This window comes from Limanda limanda, chromosome 3 (assembly GCF_963576545.1).
Source record: "Limanda limanda chromosome 3, fLimLim1.1, whole genome shotgun sequence".
NCBI classification, from domain to species: Eukaryota; Metazoa; Chordata; class Actinopteri; order Pleuronectiformes; family Pleuronectidae; genus Limanda; species Limanda limanda.
In genome coordinates, this window is record NC_083638.1 from 1,690,840 (window position 1) to 1,711,582 (window position 20,743).

Here is a 20,743-nt window from a genome sequence, read left to right on the forward strand (position 1 = left end):
GACCAAAAGAGTAACACCTTCCTGTGGGCTTTTAAGATGGCCCCTAAGATAGCAGCCCCCCCCCCCCCCCTTTCTTCTGGGGTCGGGGAGTAGGTAAGTAGGTGTAGATGCTAATGTAGCATTTACCTCTAATGGGCCAAATACTGGACTAGTTCTAGGTTCTGGGTTTTAAGGAGTGGGGTGAAAGCATAAATAATAAGTCAGAGATCAGGTACTTTAAATTCAAAGCCGGCACTTTACTGAACACACTTAACAAATACCATAATAAATAAAGTATATATCATAAACATAATAAACTTAATAAACATATACACACATAATTCAAACAATAAAGGAGGGGTTAGACGAGTGGAGCTCTTCACTCTTCTTCCCTGTATTCTCTTGTTTGTTGTGATAGTCTTTTCACAAAAAAGTTCCGTTCGAAATCCTTAATTAGTTCAATTCAAAAAAAAGAAAATGTTGATACTCCTACCACTCTGGCAGTGAGTAAAGTCCAATCCGGGCAGTGGCAGAAGTCCAGTCCAGGTTGAAAGGGATGGTTGATTCAGCCCTTACGACCGGAGTCCGCCGATCTTCTCGCTCGCCATCTTGTCTCGGTTGCATGTGTGTATCCTCCAACACACACACGTGTCTCCTCACAGGTTCCCTGATCTTGGAACCTCTTCAAGCATGTAAAGCCCTTTTCAACAAACTCTGGGTATTGCTTTTAAGTCTTAACATATCTTTGTAACACATGGTTTTTAGCAGCCAAACTTCTTCGCTCTCCTCCTTCCTTTTGTTTGTCCTTTTGCTTCTCTCGAGTCTCCTCCCTCACTTCCCTTTTATACTCTATTATGTGCCTCCCCTTCCTGTCACCTCCACAGAGGGAAAATCTCTTAAAGGGGAAAGCGCTCTCACCTGTCTTAAAGGGAAAGCATTTCTGGTCAGAAGACTTTTAATATTTCTCCATTAAATTATCTTTAACATGGGTTTTAACTGACTTTAACCAGTTTTACTTATTTATTAATTTAATGGACTATTTATCTATCTATACATTTACAATACATTTTTATATTTATTTAGATCACATTTATCTATATTGTAACTATTTAATGATTTATACTTAATGTGGACTATTTATTTATTTAGTATTCATTGCAATGCATATTTATATATTTCAAGTATATCTATATTATTACTTTTATAATATGGGAGATATTAATATGGGTTACACTAATCAGATAATGGAAGAGTGTAGAGTTAACTAACAATAACGTTCATTTAACTTGTAACTAGGGTTGCAAAGGGGCAGAAAGTTTCCGGTTAATTTCCGGAAACTTTCCACGGGAATATTACGCTCGGGAATTTTGGGAATTTTGAAAAAAAAAAAACTATGCAAATTAAACGCTGAGCAATAAAAAAATCATTCAAAACACTATTTTAAAGATGTATGGAATGCAGCACACGTTGCATGTTGAATTTCAACCCTCCACTGTACATGCACAGATAATTCCCAGCATCCTGCACACTACAACACTATTGAGTGCAGGACTAGTCAGGTAAGTTTCAATGATATTACTCGGGAAAATATATTAGCATGCTGATTGAGGATTGTTCATCTGTTCATCTAGCCTATTTCCATTCATTTAGCCATCAATTGTAAAATATGTTTACAGACGATTCCAATTGTTTGGCTAACTATTTATAATAAACAGTCTTGCTTAGTCTAGTATATTTATTAAGCCCAGTATGTTACCAGTCCTTAGAAAGGGATAAAGTTGCTGTGCAGTTCGCCGTTCGTCCTGGCTTTGTGTGACGTCTCCGGTTGGTCGTAAGGGTTTCTGCTTTCGCAGTTCTGTTGAGCTGTGATGCTCTTGCTTGTTGAATCCTACCTGCAGGACACAGAGTCGCTGCTAGGAGTTTGTAGAGCTTGAAGGGCGGGGAGGTTTCCTTGAGAAGGTGAGCTGGAAGCTAAACCTTTGCGCTCCCCTTGTAGATTGGCAGAGAAGGGTTGAGCTGGAAAAATCAGGTTTCTCTTCTCGCCGATGCAGGAAGAAAGGCCGGCAGCCTTGCTCCTTGAAGAGTTGGTGGAAAAAAGAGAGAAGAGGGGCAGAAGTCCCCTTATATTGGCCCGGTGACCTCACAGGTCAAGGGCCAGAGTGACCAATTGGAGTTGACCCTGGTTGCTTTTTTCACACCTGGGCATCCTGGGAGAACAATGAGACTGAGTTCCTTGGCTTTCCAAAGAACAAAGACAACATGTTGCACCCTGGGAGACTGAGTTCTGGAGGCTTGGTCCAGCACATGCAGCCATGTGGATTCAGATTTTTGACCACACATGTAGGCCGAAAGGGGAGCCTTTAGTTTCATAAAAACGTTATACCCAACAACTAGTTGTTTTCAAGCGTGAACTGGTTCAACAGGGAGGAGGAGCCTGAGAACAGGGAGCGGTCAGACTCCATTTTCACCTGGATGAGCAGAAGGAAGAAAAGTGAGCAGGTGAGTGTGAACACAACTTTCTGAAAGTTTTACTGTCTCACTCTCACACCTGCTGTTAACATCCGTCTACTGATCACATGACTCTAAGTTTGTCAGTTCACACCTGGTGACAGACGTAGTTTCATGTGATTGGATCCCAGAGACAGATGTGAACAGCAGCTGTGGAACAAAGAGCCTTCAAAGGACTAATTAACAGAGTTAACTCACAGTTTCACGTTTTATCTTCATCACAAGTGTTCAGCAAGTGTTTAATAACAGAACGTGATTTCAGAATGATACGTTACAGTCACCTGAGTGTGTTTGTGTGAGTGTGTGTGTGTGTCACGTGTTTTCAGAATGATACGTTACAGTCACCTGAGTGTGTGTGTGTCTCCTTGTTTGGTATTTTTAGGTGTGTTTCTTGAACAGACTTGTTTGTCCTGATTCCTTTGAGCTCACAGTGTTTTTCCTCTCAGACGTCAAGAATCTTGTCGACAGGTTGGTAACGATGTCTGGAAACGTAAAGTCAGGGAATCAGAAAAGAGAGAAAGAAAGCAAACGCTTGAGGGTTAAAATTAGCATGGATCGTATTTTAGAAACATTTCTCAGGTGATAAAAACAGGACTGAACAAGCTTACTGGTGAGATGCTCAAAATGTAGCTTTCATCAAACCAGACTCTAAGATTCTCTGCCACAGGCTTCGTGTTGTCAACGAGGGAACCAGCAGATGGCAGTATTTGTTTTTTTATGTGCTGGGACCTGATGACAAGAATCTCTGTTCAAGTACAATTGTGTATCGTCCAGTGGTGTATAAAGTACTTGGAAGCCATACTTGAGTAAAAGTAGAGATATCTTACCTGAAAGTGACTTTGTTAAAAGTCACCCGTCAGAAAATGACTTGATTAAAAGTCTTAAAGTAGCTATCTTATTTTGTGTGCCTAGAACTTGTTTCGCTTTGCTGAGTTATCATAAGGGGCATTGTGCATCACTCTTGCTACTGATGAAAGGTCCATGTTTAGTGATATTTACAGAATTTTTTAGTGGTTATACTGTGGTTTATTAATGTTCTCAGGCAGACACAAGAGGCACTTGTTTGTAGTTGATTCTTTGTTGTCTCTAGAAGTTCAGATGCACTAGTCCATAACTATTTCAACCTCAGCATCTGGGGTTTCCGAATTTGTAAAATGATACATTATATACAATATATGCATATTGTTGTTATAATTTTTCAGTCAGTTGAAATACATCTTGAGGAGAAACATTTTGGGTTGTTTTGTGTCTGTATAGGCCTACGATAAAAAGCATTTTTAATTTTGGTACTGGTACATTTACTTTTGATACTTAAGTACATTTCAACCCCAGGCAGCGGGCACGCGAGTGACGAGCCAGTTTTGAGAATGTAAGAGGTAAAGTACAGAAAGTTGTGTTCAAATATAACGAGTAAAAGTAAAAAGTCGTAGGGAAATAAATACTCAAGTGAAGTACAGATATGTGAAAAGTCTACTTAAGTACAGTAACGATACCAGTGGTGGGAAGTAACAAAGTATTTCTACTTCGTTACTTCCCACCACAGGTATCGTCAGCATAAAAATGAAATGAGGGGAAGCATGTTCAACAAAAATAAAATAGGCCCCAAAACTGATCCCTGCGGCAGACTGTTATTAACAGACACACAGAACTTCTGTCCTGTACAGTCCCCCCCCGCCCCCCCCGTTTTTCTGGTTCACTGTGTCAAATGCTGCACTGAGGTCCAGAAGTACCAGGACTGAGCACATGGGCGGCTGTGGCTGAGGGGTAGAGTGGTCGTCCTCCAACCTGAAGGTCGGTGGTTCGATCCCCAGTCTGAACCATCTGCATGGCGAAGTGTCCTTGGGCAAGATGCTGAACCCTGAATGGCCCCCATAGAATAACTAAGTGCTGCAAATAGATGCACTGTAAGAATGGGTGAATGGGAAACTGTACAGTAAAGTGCTTTGAGTGGTCATCATCAGACTAGAAAAGCGCTATATAAATACAAATCCATTCCATTTACACGCAGTCATCAGTAGCCATGAGGAGGTCGTTGGTGATCCTGAGCAGAGCAGGGTCAGTGCTGTGGTCCTTACTGGAGGCAGCTATATTTGAAGAAACACTGAGTTTAAGTACCTGGCCTCATTGTGTATGTTTGAGCTCACAGTGTTTTTCCTCTCAGACTGAAGATGAGTGGTTATGAGGAGGAAGAGGACAGAGCCCAGTCTCCAGTGTTCAGCTGTGAGTCTCTGAAGAGTAACTGGTCCAAAGACTTTCCTCCAGACTTCAGTAATGAACGTGGACCCTCACACACAAAGTAAGAGACCTGCTACAAACATGTGAAGCTCCAAACTGAATCCTCAGAGAATGAACCAGTGAATGATGTGTTCTGAATAAAAACATGTTTGTGTTTGCAGAGGTCAGGACCACAGACTGAGAGCAGAGTCTCCAGGGTCCAGCTGTCTGTCTCTGAAGAGTGACCAGTCCAGAAGAGAGCCTCCATTATTCAGTAATGAAACTGGACCCTCACACACAAAGTAAGAGACTGTTTCTACTGTGACCTGCTCTGAAGAGGATCTAGTTTCCTCTAGTGTGGCCCCTGAATTAGGACACAGCTTCATTCAAGTTGGTGACTAATCTCTCAGAATCACTCAAAGAGCTCAGACCTCCACCAAGAACAAACACGTCCTTATGAAACCACTTTGAAATCCACCAGAGACTCATTAGGGCCCGAGCACCTCCGGTGGGAGGCCCTATTGAAATTGTAAGGATTATTCTGAGCGTAGTGAATTGGCTTTTTGAGGGCCTCAACATGCTCAAAAAATGTCTAAATTTTGCAGTACATTAGAAATTGGTGAAAATGTACGTATTCTGGAGTATTTGGAAATGGGCGCGGCAAAATAGCTCAACAGCGCCATCTACGGAAAAGCCCCTCATTTATCATTCAATGATCCTCACAAAAATGAGGACAGTTGTGTATCATGACCAAATGCACAAAAAAGTGAGTGCATTATGAAAAGCACAACAGGAAGCCCGCCATTTTGGATTTAGTGGCCATTTTGGCCATATTCCACATTTTTACTTTGATTTACTTGTCATAGAGTTTTCATCAAATGAACTTATAATTTAGATGAGTGTCATCACAACAAGATGGAGATCAAAAGTTATCAATATTTAAACTTTTCGTCACACCGTGTGACCGTGGTGTGGTGTCAAAGTTTGATTAAACGCCATGAAAACACTGTCTGTATCTCGGACAAATTTGGTCCAATCAAGTCCAAACTAGACACATAAGACAAGAGTCCCGGCCTGATGATATCTACAGAGAAACCATGACTTTAAATCACAGCGCCACCTAATGGCTACAGGAAGTGAAGCGTTTATCCTTGCCGCAGTGTGCAAACGCATGCGACGCAGAGACGGGTGCTTGGTCATGGAAACGCTCTCTCTTCACCGACCTCATCAGACCTGAAACCGCCTGTTTCTATAATCCCACTGACGAACAAACCAACACACACATACGGGGTGAAAACAAAAAACCTCCTTGACAGAAGTAATGACAACCTGTGACTGTGACATGCGAGTTATCAGGAAATGTCTTCACAGGGAGAGGGAGAGGAGTCATGTTTCTGAGGAGGAGCAGTCGTCCTTCTGTGCTTCGTGTCAGGATGTCCTGAAGGATCCAGTCTCCACCAGCTGTGGACACTGGTTCTGCAGACAGTGCATCACCTCATACTGGGACCAGTCTGGTTCTTCAGGAGACTCCTCCTGTCCCCAGTGTGGACAAAGATCCAGAACAGGAGCTGGAGCTCAGACAGCCTGTCAGAGCAGCACTGTACATGTGTCTGCTGATGTCTTCACTTCTGACAACAGCACATGTGGTTTTATTTTGTTCCTTCATACAGCATCAACATGTAACATCGTTAGAAAAGCACAAAGTTAAAAAGCTTTTATTTTCTGTAGTTTTTCTTTATCTGATAAACAATTAGCAGATTCTCTGTCTCTGACATTGTTTCTTGTCTTTCAGCAGATCGTGGTCTGCAGGAGGTTTTGGATGAACATAAGCTCAGTGTGAGGAGGAGATGTGAACACGTGACTGAAGGAAGTGATGAAACAGGAAGTAGAACCCTCCTCAACAGGATCTACACTGAGCTCTACATCACAGAGGGACAGAGTGAAGAGGTTAATACTCAACATGAGGTGAGGCAGCTTGAGACGGCTTCCAAGAAGAAGATCCTCCACGACACTCCCATCAGGTGCCACGACATCTTTAAAGCCTCCACTGACCAGCAGAGAGGCATCAGAGTCGTCTTGACCAACGGCGTCGCTGGCGTTGGAAAAACCTTCTCGGTGCAGAAGTTCACTCTGGACTGGGCAGAGGGTTTAGAAAACCAGGATGTGGGTCTGCTGACTGTGCTTTCGTTCAGGGAGCTGAACCTGGTGAAGGACCAGCAGCACAGTCTCCTCACGCTGCTCCGTGTTTTCCATCCAGCGTTACAGAAGCTCACGGCAGAGACGCTCGCTGTCTGTAAACCTTTGTTCATCTTTGACGGCCTGGATGAAAGCAGAACTTCTCTGGACTTCAACCACAGGGAGCTTGTGTCTGAGGTCACACAGAGGTCATCAGTCAACGTGCTGCTGACAAACCTCATCCAGGGGAATCTGCTTCCCTCGGCTCTCGTCTGGATAACCTCCAGACCTGCGGCGGCCAATCAGATCCCTCCTGCATGTGTTGACAGGGTCACAGAAGTACGAGGATTCACTGACGCCCAGAAGGAGGAGTACTTCAGGAGGAGATTCAGTGATGAAGAGCTGTGCAGCAGAATCATCTCACACATCAAGACGTCCAGGAGCCTCCACATCATGTGTCAAATCCCAGTCTTCTGCTGGATCAGTGCTACAGTTCTGGAGCACATGTTGACCACAGACCAGAGAGGAGAGCTGCCCAAGACCCTGACTGACCTGTACTCACACTTCCTGCTGGTTCAGACAAAGAGGAAGAACAACAAGTACGGTGAGGGACATGAGACGACTCCACAGCAGCTGAAGAAGGCTGACAGGGACGTTCTCCTGAAGCTGGGGAGGCTGGCACTTAAACATCTGGAGGAAGGAAACATCATGTTCTACCAAGAAGACCTGGAGCGGTGTGGTCTTAATGTCACAGAGGCCTCGGTGTACTCAGGAGTTTGTACTGAGATCTTCAGAAGAGAGTGTGTGATCTTCCAGAAATCAGTCTACTGCTTTGTTCATCTGAGCGTTCAGGAGTTCCTGGCTGCAGTCTACATGTTCCACTGCCACACCAAGAGGAACACAGAAGAACTCAAGAACTTATTGGGAACATATTGGAACACATGGGGTACCTTCTCCCTGGATGACCTCCTGAAGAGAACCATGGAGAAATCCCTCACCAGTACAAATGGTCATCTGGACCTGTTTGTTCGCTTCCTTCACGGCCTCAGTCTGGAGTCCAACCAGAGAGTCTTAGGAGGCCTGCTGGGTCGGACAGAGAACAATCAAAATATCATCCAGAGAGTCTTAGGACGCCTGCTGGGTCGGACAGAGACCAATCCAGAGATCATCCAGAGAGTCATCAACAACCTAAAGGAGATGCAGAGTGATGACATTTCTCCTGACAGAAGCATCAACATCTTCCACTGTCTGACTGAGATGAACGACCACTCAGTTCATCAGCAGATGCAACAGTTCCTGACGTCAGAGAACAGATCGAAGGAGAAACTCTCTGAGATCCACTGCTCAGCTCTGGCCTACATGCTGCAGATGTCAGAGAAGGTTCTGGATGAGTTGGACCTGAAGAAGTTCAACACATCATACCAGGGTCGATGGAGACTGATCCCAGCTGTGAGGAACTGCAGGAAGGCTCGGTGAGTCCAGACATGATCAATAACATGTTCAATCAGTGCAGATGAGTTGTTCTTCAAATACACTCAGTGTTAAATGGTCCTCATTGTTTTGGGCAGCATGGTGTTGCAGTGGTCAACATTGTTAGTGCAGCCTTCTGTGAGGAGGAGCTTCTCCTGGTGTCTGCAGGGTTTTCTCTGGGTTCTCCAGCTTCCTCCACAAACCCAAAGACATGGAGATCGCAGTTAGTTTGATTGGAGACTGAGATTCAGTGTCAGCTGAGATTGGCTCCAGGACAAGTGGCTGGTGTGTGTGTTTGTATGTGTGTGTGTTAATGAGGGGCTCTCAAAATGGTGATTGACCAATAGAGTAACACCTTCCTGTTCGCAAATGGGGGGGCCCTTGAAAAGCCTTAATGATTTAAAATATATATATATATATATTAATAATTACTTATATTGATTTCAGTAGCAAGTGCTTAATGAAACTGGTTGACTAAATGGATTGATTGACTGAAGGCCTGAACTAAACTAATGGTTTAGTCCTTGTTCTGTAAACATAATGGAAGTGAGTGACAGCTGGAGAAGTGATGTTCAATATGTCAGGAAAGCAAACGTAAAGTCTGTGAATCCGAAAATAAAAGAGACAAAGGAACAAGACAGAAAGCAGCTGTTGACAGATTTCTTTCCAAAGAAAGGTGAGTCCAGCAATAACACACTTTATTACACTGTGACTCACTGGTTGTGTGTTGCAGATTCTCAGTTATCTGATGCTCATGTAGCCGAGGGTTTAATTCTCCTTTACTCAGAGCTCATGGCAACATGAGAACTGAACAATGTGGACCTGAACCAGGACGCATGTTGTCTAGGACACTAAATAAAATTACACATTCAAACTCCTTCACCTGAAGTTTTTAAACTTAAACTTTTAAAATAACCACAACCTTTCTCAGGTGTATGTGTTCCTCTGTCAGTCTAAATGAACGCTAGAACCAAATCTGAAAGGATTCTCTTGAGTTTTTGACATGTTCATGAGGCAAAAAGGGGATTTTCCAGGGTGAGGGTCACATGATCACGTTTTGTATGAATGTTGTGTTTTCTGATTTTATTCTAACAGATATTTTCTTTAATTACAGACTCGCTGGTTGTCGACTCTCAGAGACTCACTGTGAAGTCGTGGCCTCAGCTCTGATGTCAGACCCCTCACATCTGAGAGAACTGGATCTGACAGAAAACGAGCTGCAGGATTCAGGAGTGAAGCTGCTGTGTTCTGGACTGGAGAGTCCAAACTGTCGACTGGAGACTCTGAGGTCCTTAAATCCTTCTTCACCTTTCAGACTGTCTTTCTCATTCGGTTATTATTCATTTAAATTGTCTCAGTTCTGCTCTGCTCACTGTCCCTCAGTCATCTGTCCCTCACCCAGCCTGTCAGTCACGTCCCCCTCATCAACTCCATTCACCTGCACTCACCTGCTCCTGATCACTGAGAAAGTCTCAGTAAATAACATGTGGACTGAGGCCGAGCACTCATCCTCCTCAGGTTTTCAAAATAAGACACATCCTTTATTGAAACACGTTTCAATAAGTGTAGAAACAAACAGGAAGTGACATCAGGAGCCGTCCCTGCTTTAAGCAGTGTTTAATTACACAAACCTGCTCAGTGACCAACACACAGAGAAGAAGGTGATGAATGAAACAATGGTCCAACATGTCTGATCTGATATTTATCTTCAGGTGACCGACTGGACTGAGGTCATGATGACGATACACAACAACAGGAGGACACATTCTAATATTCATATTTCTTTATCCAGGTTGTGGAGCTGCAGTCTGTCAGAGATCAGCTGTTCTTCTCTGGCTTCAGCTCTGAGGTCAAACCCCTCTCATCTGAGAGAACTAAATCTGAGTCTAAACGTCCTGCAGGGTTCAGGAGTGAAGGAGCTGTGTGGTTTTCTACAGAGTCCAACCTGTCGACTGGAGACTCTGAGGTCAGACATCATGTTTTAATGTTAAAGGTTCAGTGTGTAGAGTGTAGTGATATCTTCTGGTGAAGTGTCATGTTGCAGCTGAATACCCCTCAACCTTCCAAACATGAAAGAGAACCTGTGGTAGCTTCATTAGTCGTAGAAATTCAAAAGGTTTAGTTTGTCCAGGTTTTGCTACTTTAAAAAAAAATGTCTGTCTCTGTAGAGAGGACCTGCTCCTAATGTTAATATAAAGTATTTAAAACTTAAATGTCTCATTCTAAAGTAAAGAAAACAACAATTTGTACAGTTTAGATGAAACTGGTGAAAACATCTTTAGGATTCTTTTCTCTTCAGTTTCTAACAGTGGATCCTTAACCTGAATCTTCCACACTGGAGCTTTAAGGTCAAAAGTCAACCAAGCTAACCAGGACTTGTCCTGGTGGTCCTGTGGACTGACCACATGACAGCGTGCTGCGTTGGTGTTCTGGGACTGGGCTGAAGCAGCAGCAGGAGATTGTCCGGGTCCGACTCGTTCACAGCAACAGGAACATGTTGGAACATTCTGACGAGGGGCGGAGCCAAAACACATATCTCCATGAGAACCATTGTTGTGCAATAATGGTTAGGAGTGATACCATAGGTGCCTTTAGGCATTCAATAAATTTGGTTATCAAAATAAAATATAAAACATTAATATTTAAAATATTAATATTAAATAATAACTTTAGTTTGTTAAAGTTCTCTCGGGGCACCACCCTTCACAGAAAGGAAAAGATAGACAATTTATTGATTAAGATCAGTCTCATTTAGATCTAGTTCAATTAGAAATCTCAATATTAACTATCAAAGATTATATAATGAACAGTGAAGGTTTATGGAGTTCTTGACAGTGTGGAGGTTGGCAAAATTCACTTATGCAACATTAATGAAAGAACATCTGTGAAAGAAAAACATTTATTATGAATATAATAAAGTATAAAAACACAAATTACTATCAAACGTACTAGCTAAACAAAGATGTGTATGTGAGTGAGTTTGTGTGTGTGTGTGTTTTTATGTAAATTAGGGTGCTTTCAAAATGGTGGTTGACCAAGAGAGTACCACCTTCCTGTGAGCTCCTAAGATGGTAGCCACCCCCCCCCTTTTCTTCAGAAGTGGTTTTACAACTCGTAGCGGGGTAAGATTTATATGGTGAATAGTAATCAGAGCATGAAATAGTCTGTGTAGAGCGTACCTAACTAATTAACTTTCATTCAACTTAGAACAACAATATCACACATATTTATATTATATTATTATATTTATAAACTTATAAACGTCACACAGAATCAAATGAACAGTCTTTGTTCGTCTTGTATAATTATTAAGCCCAAAATGTTACCAGTCCTTAGAAAGGGAGAAAGTTGCTGTGCAGTTCGCCGTTCTTAATTCGTCCTGCTGGTTGTGTGACGTCTTCTGGCTTTGCCGTCCCGGTCCTGTTGAGCTGTGCAGTTCAATTGGTGGTTGATTGTCTTTACCTGCAGGACATCGAGTCGCTGCGAGGAGTTTGTAAAAGCTTGATTTGAGAGGCGGTTTCCTTGATGAGATGAGCTGGGGGCTGCACCGCTGCACTGCTCTCGTTGGATGGGAAGTGAAGGTTTGAGTTGGAGATGCAGGAGAAACGGCTGTCTCATCAGTGGGTCGGTGGAAAGAGAGAAAATTGGGGTAGACCTTGGTCTAATATAGGACCGGTGACCTCACAGGTCATTGGGCCAGAGTGACCAATTGGAGTCGACCCTTGGTGGCTTTTCACAGCTCTGTGTGAAGTTGCTGAAACAATGCAACATGTTGCCCCCTGGGAGATTGAGTTCCTTGGCTCTCTCAAGACAAAGAGGCCCATGCTTGTTTCCAGGCTTTGACTACATGTAGGCCGGAAGATGGCCTGTGGTTCGTTAAAAAACATTTCCCAACACCATGGTTATGTTAAGTTATGTTAAGTTAAAGGTTCACTGTGAAGGAGTTAGTGACGTCTCTAGGTGTCGAACATGTTAACGTAGTCCACGTATACGACTCCTGAACATATCCAGCAAGATATTGAGAGACATCTAGTGGTGAAGTTACATATTACAAACAACTGATCCCCGAGGACACGAGGACTTTCAAGTTGTTTTCAGTCATGAACTCTGTAAAATAGTGTCTGGACATTTTCTTGAGTCTGATTTTCACATATGAAGAACGGATGGAGCAGCAGGAGGCGGAGCCTGTAGAGCAGCAGGAGGCCGGACTTGATGTATAAACTGTGGAAAGATCAGTGTTGATGTTTACAACTCATCCACACCGGCGTCGGCCCTCATCACCAGAACATCTGGAATGTCCTCGTGTTTCCAAGTTGACGTCTTCGTCTTCTACGTGTACGGCTCCTCTTCTTCATCCTGAGATATTTGTCTTCTTCTAGTTTCACGTCCGTCTCACGTGTTTGTGTCCTCAACACGTCCACTCGCTCTCTGTGAATCCTCTGGACATTCACCTGCTCTATTCTCACATGGAGCAGCTCAGAAACTTTAGTAGGAGGCAGAAGGAAAAGTTCCAGAAAACATCCAGAAAAACTTGACTCAGACTTCAGGTCTGAAAACAGAGACAGGGATGTTTAGTCAAAGTCCTTTATTTTCACACATTATATCAGTTTAATTTACAGTGATGTTTTATACTTTATACAAGTCTTCTCTAGACTGGACGACTGTTACTCCCTCCTCTCTGGAAGAAGCCAAAAGTCTCTCTCCTGCCTCCAACCAGTTCAGAACGCAGCAGGTTCTCACTGGTAGTAAACGGCAACATCACATCTCCCTGATCCTTGCTTCTCTCTATCGACTCCCTGTCTGATTTAGAATTGATTTTAAGATTTTACTGATCACTTTTAAAGCATCTGGCCCCAAACTACATCACAGAATTGTTGAGTTGGTATGTTCCTGCATGCAGCCTTAGATCCTCAGGTGGATCCTGCTGTTCCAAAGTCCAGGTTGAAACTAAACCGTGACCGTGCTTTTACCATCAGGGCCCCTCGGCTTTGGAACGGCCCCCTGAGGAGATAAGGCAGAGTCAGGGACTTCTTTTAAATCACTTCTTAAAAGACATTTTTATAGACTTGTTTTTATGTGATGTTGTCTTTTTACTGTGTTTTTATCATTTTTACCTTTTATTCACTTGTTCATTTATCTCTATTGTCATGTTCCTGCTTTTATGGGTTCAAGTTTTTATTTATTTTTCTTGCTTTGCTGTCAAAGCACTTTGTAAACTGTTTTTAAAAAGTACTCTATCAAGAAGTTAATCATTGTTATTATTTGTACAGGTTGTGGAGCTGCAGTCTGTCAGAGATCGGCTGTTCTTCTCTGGCTTCAGCTCTGAGGTCAAACCCCTCTCATCTGACAGAACTGGATCTGACCGACAACAAGCTGCAGGACTCAGGAGTGAAGGAGCTGTGTGGTTTTCTACAGAATCCAACCTGTCGACTGGAGACTCTAAGGTCAGTTCACTGACTGACTTTTGTAGATCTCATATCTATAATACAGCGTTTATACCCTATTGATCTCATTTAATTATAATTTAATATAATTCCTTTTCATACTTAACTTGAATCCACATGAACTCAGTTTAATTGACAGTTAAGTTTTATCCTTTATTTACAGGTTGAAGGACTGCAGTCTGTCAGAGATCAGCTGTTCTTCTCTGGCTTCAGCTCTGAGGTCAAACCCCTCTCATCTGAGAGAACTGGATCTGAGAGGAAACAACTTGCAGGACTCAGGAGTGAAGGAGCTGCTTGATCTACAGCAGAGTCCAACCTGTCGACTGGAGACTCTGAGGTCAGTAGATGGGTGGAGTCAGTCCTGAAGACAGGTCAATGTGTTTTTATTGAGTAGTGATGTCAGAGGTTTCCACCACATTGTGTGTTCTCAGAGACAGTGAGACAGTGTGTGTCCTCAGAGTCAGTGTGTGTTCTCAGTCAGTGTCAGTGAGACAGTTTGTGTCCTCAAAGTTAGTGTCTGTCCTCAGAGACAGTGACTGTCCTCAGTCAGTGAGTCAGTGTGTCCTCAGAGTCAGTGAGACAGTGTGTCCTCAGAGTCAGTGTGTGTCCTCAGAGTCAGTGAGACTGTGTGTGTCCTTAGAGTCAGTGTGTCCTCAGAGTCAGTGAGACTGTGTGTATCCTTAGAGTCAGTGTGTCCTCAGAGTCAGTGAGTCAGTGTTTGTCCTCAGGGTCAGTGAGACAGTGTGTGTCCTCAGAGTCGTTGAGACAGTGTGTGTCCTCAGAGACAGTGTGTGTGTCCTTAGAGTCAGTGTGTGTCCTCAGATTCAGTGAGACAGTGTGTGTCCTCAGAGTCGTTGAGACAATGTGTGTCCTCAGAGACAGTGTGTGTGTCCTCAGAGTCAGTGTGTGTCCTCAGAGTCGTTGAGACAATGTGTGTCCTCAGAGACAGTGTGTGTGTCCTCAGAGTCAGTGTGTGTCCTCAGAGTCAGTGAGACAGTGTGTGTCCTCAGAGTCAGTGAGACAGTGTGTGTCCTCAGAGACAGTGTGTGTGTCCTTAGAGTCAGTGTGTGTCCTCAGATTCAGTGAGACAGTGTGTGTCCTCAGAGTCAGTGAGACAGTGTGTGTCCTCAGAGTCAGTGTGTGATCAGAGTCAGTGTGTGTCCTCAGAGTCATTAAGACATTGTGTGTGTCCTTAGAGTCAGTGTGTCATCAGAGTCAGTGTGTGTGCTCAGAGTCATTAAGACATTGTGTGTGTCCTTAGAGTCAGTGTGTCATCAGAGTCAGTGTGTGTCCTCAGAGACAGTGAGACAGTGTGTGTCCTCAGAGACAGTGAGACAGTGTGTGTCTTCTTCTCTTCCACTCGTCTTGTTAGTAAACAACAGATTCAGATCTCGTGGCCTCGAGTTATTTATCTCGTTCACACACGTTATTATGTTGTGGTCACGTAATATATTTTTACCAGATGCCACCAGGGGGCGCTGTAACTTACACATTGACTTATTATAGAACAGTTTGATCCTGGTTGTGAAATATGAGGCTCTGATTAAGATTAAGATTAAGATACATTTATTTATCCCACACACATGCACAGACATGCACAGGCACACTCATGCAAGGGGAAATTTAACCTCTGCTTTTAAGCCATCTGGTGCAGGACACACAGAGCAGTGAGCAGCCATGTACGGCGCCCGGGGAGCAGATGTTGGGGGAGTAAGGTGCCTTGCTCAGAGGCACTAGACAGGGTAGGGAGGTTCGTCTTTTTGTTGTTTCTCCGTGGAGTTGAACCAGGGGCGACTCCACGGACTCCACGGGCGACTTCAGTCAAACTGTCCATGTCTGTGATTGGCCATACACAGTAAACCCCGCCCCTTTTATGTGCACGTGCTCACACAGTGAAACATGTCTTCACCTGTAACAGCAGTAAATCCACCTCTCAGGTGTCCACTCTGCACTTTGACATGCAGAGGACACACACTGAGCTCTTAGCGTGTTCATTCCAACACGTGAACATGAAGCGGAGAGGAAGCTGCTCCACCTCTGAACAGGACTGAAGTCCCTGCTGCTCTTTCTACTGGATGAGCTGCATCACTGACTCACAGCTGATGAAGTGAGTCTCTGGGACACTGATGTCTTCTTCTCTCAACAGGTGGAGGTGATCTTAGTGGAGCTGAGTGTGAAGAGGACAGTGTGTGTGGACGGAGGCTGAGCTGTGTCCTGAGGATCCAGAGGCTGAACACAGATTGATGAGACAAGGCTGTAAATAAGATGCTCAGTACATTGAAGTATAAAGTCATCAGTGATTTCTAAGAGTTGATGTAAATAAAGAAGAAAAGAAAATGACGAGGTGAAGAACTTTTTCAGATAAAATAAGAAACAGAAATATTTTCATCCAATGAGAAGCTGAGGTTGTTTTTCTGTTCAAAGTAAATTTAATCATGTTATTTGTCAAATAGTGAAGTTTGACATGAACATAGTTTAATAACCTGCTTCACCTAATGACTCTGATGTAAAGTGGTGTGAGTCTGTGGGTGAAAGACGTTTAGAAACACAGAGATAATTGGTTTGGAGCCGGGAGCCTGAGGCTCTGCTTCACTGAGAAGATGAAAACGTCTGGACTCATCAGATCGAATCAGTTCAATGACTTCATGAAAAACATGTGAATTCACATTTTGATGATTTTCATTCTCTCTGGATTCTTCACACATGTGTTCATAACTGATCTGCATGTTCCTGCTCATGTAAAAAGAGATAGAAAGTTTTATAGTGGACTTTCTTTCATGTACAGTGTATATACAACATCAGACAATAAGATCGTACTTCACGCACAGACCTCACTATGTCCAGGACGTGATGTCATCACTTGTAACTGTCGGATGTCAAGATGTTGTGTAAACTCCGACAGGACGTTATCATGTTTTATCAATGATTGTTGATTATTCTGAGTATGATCTCATTAAGGTTTAGTTTATCAGAACCTGTTTATACGTTAGTGTCTTATTCAGATTATTGTCTTAATCTGGTTGATACCAGAATATTGTATCCATGGAAACGTCAAGTGGTGATTGGTTGGTGAGCAACATGTCGTCCGTCACGTCTCACGGCGACAACACAGAGAGAATTTTTGATTCAATAATCAGCTGATCAGACACATGGAGAAGGCGGGGTTTATGACCTATACTGCAGCCAACCACCAGGGGGCGATGCAGATAATTGGGCTTCATCTTTATTTACTGTCTAAATGTTACCTATTTTATTTTACGCTGTTTTATTGAATCACGTCAGATAAGATCTTCTCTGTAAAGTCGCAGGTGACGGATCTGACCTGAGTTTGAGTTTCTCACTTTCCATGTTTCACTGTTTAACGGAATAAGGTCGAAAATCTCAGCTTCAAATGATTTAATTCAACTGCTGCAGGAAAACCACGAAATCCAGTTTGATCATCACAGAAACGTCTCTTTCAAACCTCAGCTTGTTTTATTCACTTGTAAAATCTTGTGTCTGCTTTGTTTACATGAATCATTTCTTTATTTTTACATGAAAATAAACAGTTTCCACTTCATTAAAGATTAAATTCTCTGAGATCACATGACTCACAGAGGAGGCTGTGGTGGCGTCTTGTCATGAGGGCGAAGGGGCGAACACACATTTACACAATGGATCAGACACATGGCACCGTTTGGTAAATGAGGCCCGACACTTATTGTCTAGTGTCACTGTGTCGTGTCACCACTGTTTACAACGGTTACATTTATTAAAACAAGTTCCTTGACAGTGAATCTCACATTATAATTTACACACAAATAGTCTTGGTCTAAAAGTACATAAGAAAAGTTATCAATGCAATGGCATGAGACATGTAATGAGTTGAGGGGTTACATTCATTTTTCAAAGTGTCCAAAGAAATACTACAAATAGATACAATATGTTCACTTTGCTAAATACCTTATGACAGACGACCATTTCTCTGATAAATGTCCATCCTGAATTGTAGTTTAGCTGTTCGCTGAGTCTTTGGGTCCATTGGTCCAAGGTAGGTGGCTGGGGTTCGAGCCAGTTCATTGTGATCATGTTGTGGGTTATTAACACTAGAGCTCTGCACATATACATTTAGTTATTTCCCAACCCACTTGAAGGTATGTTCCATAAAACCAGCCACTGTGGTTCAAGTATGATTTAAGACAAAATTTACAATCTCTCCAATTTCACTCATCCTCTCAAAATCTGTCTGTAATTTTTTTGTTCCGTCCTATTCCTTATTTGTTGTCAAAATAACGTCGTATTATAAAACATCTGAACACCTCATTAGGCAAAATTCTATATTGGATCTGAAGTTGTGAGAAAGGCCTGAGAGTCGTTCCCTCAAGTAGCTGGTATATCGTGGATCAGAAATAAATCTGTCCAGCTATTTAAATGTCGACACTGGGACGTTGATAGGAAGTGAGCGAAAGAGAAACAGCATCGTTGGCAATTCATTGATCCTGATGGTCTCCACTCTACCCACTAAAGATGGGGGAGCATCCCCCATCTTTCTAGGTCATTTCTTATCTGAGAAATTAGTTTATCAAAATAAGCTTTGTATAATGAAGAAGAGATAGGAGTCAGAATGACCCCCAAGGACCTAAAGCCCTTTTTTGTCCGTCTGAATTCCGTCTCTCTGTCTCACTGTCGGTCTCCTGTGATCATCACTGCTTCTGATTTCCCCTCATTGATAGAATGTCTGGCTGATGAGATTTCTTCTGACCTCATTAGGGAGGCCTGGACTAGGGACTTGAACTCAGATATATCAGCTGAGCTCTGGGAGGTGGCAATGACTCGGATTAACTCTTAAATTCTTGTTATAGATTAATCCAGTACAAGGTGTTGCATAGACTGCACTATTAAAAAAAAAAAAGCTAAACCGCATTTTCCCATCGGTCTCCTCTCAATGTGATAAGTGTGGTGCTGCTAAGGGTTCACTGGCGCACCTTTACTGTTTTGCCCTAAACTGTATAATTTTTGGAGGAACATTTTTCAGTGGCTCTCAAAAGCCTATTCTGGAGACTTTCAGCCAAACTACGATCTGGCCATCCTTGGATGCTCTGCAGAGACTCTTAAGTTTCCTTATGACACACAAACTGCTCTCCACCTTGGGATGGTGGTTGCTAAGAAACGTATTCTTCCGACTTGGAAGTCTACTTCTCCACCCTGCTTCACACACTGGCTTAACGAGATGTTCTCTGTTATTCAAATGGAAAACTGCGTCACCACAAAGGCAACACACAGAAAAGGTTTGAGAGAACATGGGGACCTGCTTTGGCGCAGTGCAATATATCTTTAACTCCACAGCAACTCTGACCTACCTGGCTACATAAGTTGATGTAGTATATTACTCTGTTCAATTATTCATGTTACTTGGCCCTATCTTTGAGATAGGGCTATTGTGAGAACATTCCCAAAAGACCATATATGTAATTAAGTAATCTGTCTGGCAGCTTGTTTTTATTTTGTTGTTTGTTTTTGGTGTGTGTTTTAACCCTATGTTTTGTTTTTGTTTGTGAATTTGTATTATGTCTTGTCAACAATTTGTTATGTATCTGAATATTGTTTATAAAGTATTAAAAAAAAAAAAAAAGAGGAGATGGAACACTCATCTGTGGATTCGAGCTTCTCTCAGTTTCATTGATGATCTTCCTCAGCGTCAGGAGCTCAGTCTGGAGAGCGGCTGGGACTCGAACCCTCCTCCTACCGACACACTGCAGCCAGGGGGAGGAGTGAAGCTGAGGAATGCAGCTCTTCTGGATCCACCGCCTGACAAGTGATGAGGCTCAGTTGTGGGAGGTAATTAAATGCATTTAATCTCAGTAGGATTGTGAGTTTTGTGCTGTCATCGTCCTGAGAGGAAGTTATTGATCATCACCTTTTATCTTTCTTACTGAATCTACGTTGCACATTTAGATTTTACCTTTCAGTGAAGTAAGTGCAGAGCAAGTCACAGAAATCATATTTTTCTTTCCTTCATTTCTTACATCTTTGTTTTTACTTCCCCTCAAGACATTCGCCCCAAACTGGAAATACAACGTTTTCACCTCGGCCCAACAGCTCTAAGAAGCTGCACAACATTACACACACTCATAGATTCCATTAAAACACTCAGGTGAACAGTAATAAAGAAGATTCTATTTAATTTGATGTAAACATTGAGTTTAAAATCTTCAGTGCAGATGAACCAGGTAGGATGAACACAAAGTTTTCTATCTTCACTCTGAACACAAACTATAAAAGTGACAGAATATAAGAGTTTGAGGACGACTCACTCATGACGAGGAATAATTCTGAAGTATCAACACAGGACAAGAGAACACAACATTACAGACAGACACCTGTACTATAAAATAAAATAAAATAAAATAAAATAAAATAAAATAAAATAAAATAAAATAAAATAAAATAAAATAAAATAAAATAAAATAAAATAAAATAAAATAAAATAAAATAAAATAAAATAAAATAAAATAAAATAAAATAAAATAAAATAAAATAAAATAAAATAAAATAAAATAAAATAAAATAAAATAAAATAAAATAAAATAAAATAAAATAAAATAAAATAAAATAAAATAAAATAAAATAAAATAAAATAAAATAAAATAAAATAAAATAAAATAAAATAAAATAAAATAAAATAAAATAAAATAAAATAAAATAAAATAAAATAAAATAAAATAAAATAAAATAAATAAAATAGTTACCCTCCAGGTTGATACTTTTTGTGTGTGTGTGTGTGTGTTCAGCTGGTTTCCCTTTGGCCTGTGCTGATTGGATAAATTGGAGCTGTGCTTTGGGTGCCCCCTTGTGGCTGTTTTACCAAAGTGGCAGGTGAGTGGCGTGAAGCTGCAGAGTTTCCTGTGTGTCCCACCATGTTACATCAACAGCGGAAACTAACTGAATGCAGAATGCTAACCAAAATGGTTTTC

At 42.0% G+C, this 20,743-nt stretch overlaps 1 protein-coding gene across 1 annotated transcript; it reads left to right on the forward strand.

The window, feature by feature from the left end:
• Window positions 1–4,655: 4,655 nt before the first annotated feature.
• LOC132998791 (NACHT, LRR and PYD domains-containing protein 12-like) lies at window positions 4,656–19,588 on the forward strand. Its single transcript, XM_061068537.1, has 8 exons — window positions 4,656–4,783; window positions 6,073–6,287; window positions 6,494–8,348; window positions 9,461–9,634; window positions 10,139–10,312; window positions 13,617–13,790; window positions 13,954–14,122; window positions 19,466–19,588. Exons 1-8 carry the CDS (start codon window positions 4,656–4,658, stop codon window positions 19,586–19,588), a joined length of 3,012 nt encoding a protein of 1,003 aa, XP_060924520.1.
• The last annotated feature ends 1,155 nt before the right edge of the window (window positions 19,589–20,743 follow it).